The 6,000-nt window shown below is 47.1% G+C and overlaps 1 protein-coding gene across 1 annotated transcript in view; it reads left to right on the top strand.

The window, feature by feature from the left end:
• The first annotated feature begins 2,776 nt into the window (after positions 1-2,776).
• The window catches only part of RTN3 (reticulon 3), a 77,923-nt gene continuing 74,699 nt past the window's right edge, over positions 2,777-6,000 (top strand). The window contains exon 1 of the mRNA XM_033206759.1: positions 2,777-3,231. Within this exon, the coding sequence (XP_033062650.1) occupies positions 3,090-3,231 (142 nt within the window). The 5' untranslated portion in view covers positions 2,777-3,089. The remainder of the gene's footprint in view (positions 3,232-6,000) is intronic.

Genomic DNA, 6,000 nt, shown 5'->3' with positions numbered 1-6,000 from the left:
TAAGCTCATTGAAGACAAGACAAACATATTTTGGAGGTCTCTTCAAAGTTCCCAGGATTGTGTTATACACACAGCACAAGATCAATACACATTCATAGAACTGGCCGGGCACAGTGGCTCATGCCTATAATCCCAGGCGTGGGAGACTGAGGCAGGAGGATCACCCTAGGTCAGGAGTTCAAGACCACCCTGGCCAACATGGTGAAACCCCACCTCTACTAAAAATACAAAATTTAGCCAGACACGGAGGCACATGCTGTAATCCCAGCTACTCGGGAGGCTGAGCCAGAAGAACTGCTTGAACCTGGGAGGCGGAGGTTGCAGTGAGCCAAGATCACGCTACTGTACTCCAGCCTGGGCAATAGAACAAGACTCCATCTCAAAAAAAAAAAAAAAAAATTTCCAAGGGGTCTGAAAAGACCAGAAAACCTCGTGCATATTTGGCTTTTTAACTTCTCTGCTGCTAGATATTAGGAAAATGGACTTCCTTCCGGTTGGATTCTCCAGATTGTAGCAAGTGCTGTCAGAGTTAGGTACCAGCATCATTTGTTTCCTTATCTAGCACCTAATAATGTATATTTTTTTGTTTGTTTGTTTTGTTTTAAGGAGTGGAGCATTTAATAGACAAGAAAAAAGGAAGGAAGAAGAGCCTGGCGCGGTGGCTCATGCCTGTAATCCCAGCACTTTGGGAGGCCGAGGCAGGTGTATCACGAGGTCAGCAGATCGAGACCATCCTGGCTAACACAGTGAAACCCTGTCTCTACTAAAAATACAAAAAAAATCCAGGCGTGGTGGTGGGCGACTGTAGTCCCAGCTACTCCGGAGGCTGAGGCGGGAGAATGGCGTGAACCCAGGAGGCAGAGCTTGCAGTGAGCCGAGATCGCGCCACTGCACTCCAGCCTGGGTGACTGAGCAAGACTCTGCCTCAAAAAAAAAAAAAAAAAGGAAGAAGAAAACAGCTCCCCTAATAATGTACATTTTTTTAAAAACGCACGCATGTATCAGAATGGGTAGATAACTGGCTTGGTTATCAGATCGGCTATTATTTCCCTTTGCCATCCAAGAGACAGTTTGCTGCATTATCAGCTGATGCTGTAAGTGCCAGGGTAAGATAATAGCTACAGAGTTATTTTGGGAAATATTTTTCTATGCCTTTTTCAGAGCATTGCAAAGGCCAGCATCCTTCCACCCCCTAGGGCTTTACCTGACCTTAAAAACCTCAAGGGCAGATGTAGTACACAGCTTGTTCTAGAAGATTTCCACTGATCAGATCGCCTTTCCTTCCCCTCAGCGGCAGCTTGACTGACCACCTCCCCCTTCATGAGATTGCATCTTTACAGGATCTGCTGATCCTGCAGTTGTACTTTGGGTCATTGATTGCTGCTTTAGCAATAAGAGTCGACAGCCTTGATTTTTATTATTTCCAGGATACAGTCCTCCTTTCTCTTTTTTTCTTTTTTCTTTCTTTCTTTTTTTTTTTTGACAGAGTTTTGCTCTTTCTCCCACGCTGGAGTACAATGGCACGATCTCGGCTCACTGCAACCTCTGCCTCCCGGGTTCAGGCAATTCTCCTGCCTCAGCCTCCGGAGTAGCTGGGATTACAGGCGCCCACCACCACGCTCAGCTACTTTTTGTATTTTTAGTAGAGACAAGGTTTCACCACGTTGGCCAGGCTGTTCTTGAACTCCTGACTTCAGGTGATGCACCTGCCTCCGCCTCCCAAAGTGCTGGGATTACAGGCTTGAGCCACCGCGCCCGGCCAACAGTCCTCCTTTAACAAGGACTATGCACCTGTCCAATATTTTGACCAAATGTAGGGAGAAGGCTTTGAATTTGGCAGTCCAGCCCAGGAAAAGCAAAAAATGAACAAAATCCAATATAGGCTAGAAATCTGGTTTTAAACACATATTCTGCTAAGGACCCCTTTTAGTCTATGAATAAAATTCAATTATGTGTATTTTGTGCCTTATTCTGAAATTTTTATTATTATTATTATTATTTTAAGGCAGGAAGGTTCTCGCTGTGTGGCTCAGGCTGGACTCCAACTCCTGGACTCAAGGGATCCTCCCTTCTCTGCCGTAGCTGAGACTACGGGCCTCTGCCACTGACTGCGGGCTTATTCTGAATTTTTAATATCTAATTTTATCATCCCCCATAATCACAGCCAACATGTTCTTATCTCCTGGCTCTTCTTCATCAGCTCAGCTTTTTTTTTCCCCCTCTAAAATATGTCGTCTCTATCTGACAGTCTATTCGGAGGAAAAGAAAACCTTAAGACCCAAGGTGGATCCTTCTCTGGCAACAGTAACGAGATAAGAATACGAAGCAGGTTCTGCGACTGCATTGCAATGTGATTGGAATGAGTAATCGTTTTTCATTCTGTATAGCATCTTTCTCCACCTACCAAATGGGGGGCCGTGCCATCTCTGCCTCTCGGTGAGGAGATATTACGACATAGCCAGAGAAATTCACAAAGCACCTTGCAGAGTGGGCCTACTCTATACTCTGGTTTTCACTTTTTATTGGAGTCACAGGTGGGACTGCATCAAACAAAAGATACAGACTCTGGAATGTAGGGGAAAGAGTTTCCAGATAATGGAAGCCCAGATAAATTTCTATCATTAAAATACACAATCTGCCGACCCTAAAACATTCACATAAAGAGGCAGGAGGGAATACTACCCCGCAGCTCCCGGATTCGGCCGCAGTTGTGGGCGGGGATTGGGGCTTGGGTACGCCCCTTGCGTCTGGTCCCCAAGGGACGCTGCCCACCCGGCGGCGCGCGAGGCGCCGCGTGAGGCCGGCTTTGCCCCTCCTTCCCGGCAAGAGCGCCGAGCAACGGTTCTTGCGCCTGCGCCCTGCGCCGCTGCGCGCTTAGGCACCAGCTCGGGGCCCTTTGTGCGCATGCGCGCTCGCGCTCCCGCCCTGTCTCTGCGCTCGGCTGAGTCAGTCAGTCAGTCGGAGTCTGTCCTCGGAGCAGGCGGGGTAAAGGGACTTGCGCGAGCCAGTTGCCGGATTATTCTATTTCCCCTCCCTCTCTCCCGCCCCGTATCTCTCTTCGCCCTTCTCCCACCCTCGCTCGCGTAGCTATGGCGGAGCCATCGGCGGCCACTCAGTCCCCTTCCATCTCCTCGTCGTCCTCCGGAGCCGAGCCGTCCGCGCCCGGCGGCAGCGGGAGCCCAGGAGCCTGCCCCGCCCTGGGGACGAAGAGCTGCAGCTCCTCCTGTGCGGGTGAGGCGCGCGGGGAGCCCCCGCCTTGGGAAAGAGGGCGAGCGGGGGCCTGAGGGCTGGGGGGATTAGGAGGCGAGGCGGGAGGAGGGAGAATTACCCTCGACTACTGACGGCTTCAGCCCTGCAGGGACGAGCGTTTGGAAAATGGGCAAAGGGGAAGGGGAACGTAAGGTTGTGCAGGCGATGAGGAAATAACGGGGTGTGAGGAAAACAGGTTGGGGGCGGGGAGACAGTCCAGTGGGCGTTAACGCCAAGACTGGGCAGGTGGGGAAAAATACCAGCTCGTGGGATAAAATGGAGAGTTGCTTGATGCATATGGTGAACTGGGGTGATTTAGTGGAGGATTAGATAGGGGCAGGTGGGTGGTGGGAGAAACAATTTGTTAGATTTTTGAGGGGATGGTGGTGAAAGGGTTGCATTGCAGGTTTGCAGACAGGTGTTGACACAATCAAGCATTCATGATAGTCCTCCAAAATATTTTTGGCTGCCCATGGGGAAGATGAGGAAGTTTAATGGAAGCATTGTAGCCCATTTATTTTGTCTGTTTTGTTTTTACTGTTTTCGGCTAGACTCCATGAATGCCGGATTTTTCTGAGGCTCCGAGGTAGAAGGAGGCGTGATGAGAATAGCTCAGGGAAGATTTGGGAGGGAGCTGCTGATGGTCCAAGATGGATCCGTGGCTGCATCTGCAACAGCCTGCTCTTCCCTGGCGCTGCGTGGGGGTGGGGACACGCAACAGTCGCTTATATTCTAGAAAATAGAGTCATGCTAAGCTATCAACATGTTTTGATTTCATGTTTTCTGTGGGCTACTATTGATCGAAGTATAACAAAGGGGGGTGTTGACTGCAGAAAGGGGGAGGGGGAGAACATTCAGACAAAGCGAGGGCTGGTTGAGTCCCCTTTTCCCATCTCTGTGAAAGACTGAGAGCGAAGCTGCAGACCTCCTTTAGTTTCCATTGTATACGCGTCTGCCTGCTGGTGGGAGCTGGCTGGCAAGCTCCCCTTATGCAGAACTCTGCAGTGCAGATGCCTTCTTAAGAAGGAAAAAAAAAAACCCACCATGGGCAGGTGGTGGTTCTTAAAGGAACTGAGTCTTCGAAGGAAAAAAAAATGCGTTTTGTCAAAGGAAGGGCCGTAAATTCGGGAGAGTAGAGATAATTTTGCTATTTAGTTATGTTAAAGGTTTTTTGAGAATTGTTTTTAATGCTTCGTTGTCTCCTTTGGCAGAATCTTGGGTTCTAAAGAAAAAATTTCTGATCTTAGCCTTAAATGTATTATTTTCTACATGTTTTTCTGACAGTGAATTTTCACCTGTCTGAGAGCTTTGGAGCCTTGTTGGATTTTTCACTGTGGTTATGGCTATTTTAGTATCAGGAAGCTTTTGCAGATTAAAGAATGAGGCAGCAAATTTAGAATCCTGTCCCCTTTAAACCACCAGCCGTTTCTCCTCCAAATTTTTGTGTTCTGGGCTAAGGTCCAGATGAACAGCGACTTCCTTATAACTTAGCAACTTGATCTTTTTGCTTTAATCACTTGTCATTGCTTACTGTTTGGTAGGCCCTTTTGTGCATATCTTTTGGGTTTTCTTGATTTTTCATTTTTGATTCAGACCTAAGTTTTAGAAATTTGGCTCTGTAAGCTCCAGATAAGACAGATATTAAGTGTTGAAAAGTCATTCTAGTTAGCAGATTTGAAAATTTAGTCCTAGTTTATTTATAACTAAGTGGTGAAATCATTTGAGATTCATGTTTTTCATTTCCTTTCATGCACTTATGGAAGAACTGGTCTAGTAGGCCAATGAAATAAGAGTATTTTGTTCATAGACACACAGGCATACCACAACCTAATTGGCACCTAAATTGGCAATACGAATTCAATGACATAACATTTCTGTTTGGCTTATCTTTTTTCATGTAATCTACCCTTGTCACAATTTTTATCTATTTATTTTATCTATTTATTGTGTATTTTTTACATTCTTCTTTATGATAGTGGAAAAGCTGCTGAAATTAGGTGTTTTGCCAAAAGTAGTAGAATTTATATTCTGAAGTGCTGTTCCAAGTACATGAGTTTGCATTACATTTTCCTAATAATATTAAGTGCTGCGGTTTTCACTCATTATTTCTTTCTCTTTTCTTTTTTTTTTTTTTTTTGTTTTGTTTTTGAGACAAGGTCTTGCTCTGTCACACACTGGAGCACAGTGGAGCCATCTTGGCTCACTGCAGCCTCCGCCTCCAGGGTTCAAATGATTCTCATGCTTCAGCCACCCGAGTAGCTGGGATTACAGGCATGCGCCACCACACCTGGTTAATCTGTTTTTTTTTTTTTGCTTGTTTGAGACGGAGTCTCCCTCTGTCTCCCAGGCTGGAGTGCAGTGGCGCAATCTCAGCTCACTGGAACCTCTACCTCCCAGGTTCATGCCATTCTCCTGCCTCAGCCTTCTGGTAGCTGGTACTACAGGTGCTCACCACCACACCCGGCTGATTTTTTGTATTTTTAGTAGAGATGGGGTTTCATTCACAGTGTTAGCTAGGATCGTCTCGATCTCCTGACCTCGTGATCCGCCCGCCTTGGCCTCCCAAAGTGTTGGGATTACAGGTGTGAGCCACCACACCTGGCCCACACCTGGTTAATTTTTATATTTTTGGTAGAGATGGGGTTTTGCCATGTTGACCAGGCCGGTCTCAAACTCCTGGCCTCATGTGATCCGCCCTCCTCGGCCTTCCAAAGTGCTGGGATTACAGGTGTGAGCCACTGTGACCAGCTT

The sequence above is a fragment of the Trachypithecus francoisi genome, unplaced genomic scaffold, assembly GCF_009764315.1.
Source record: "Trachypithecus francoisi isolate TF-2019V2 unplaced genomic scaffold, Tfra_2.0 Lachesis_group8, whole genome shotgun sequence".
Classification (NCBI taxonomy): Eukaryota; Metazoa; Chordata; class Mammalia; order Primates; family Cercopithecidae; genus Trachypithecus; species Trachypithecus francoisi.
Note: the sequence above shows the minus strand (reverse complement) of the source record. Positions and strands in the feature narration are given on the sequence as shown.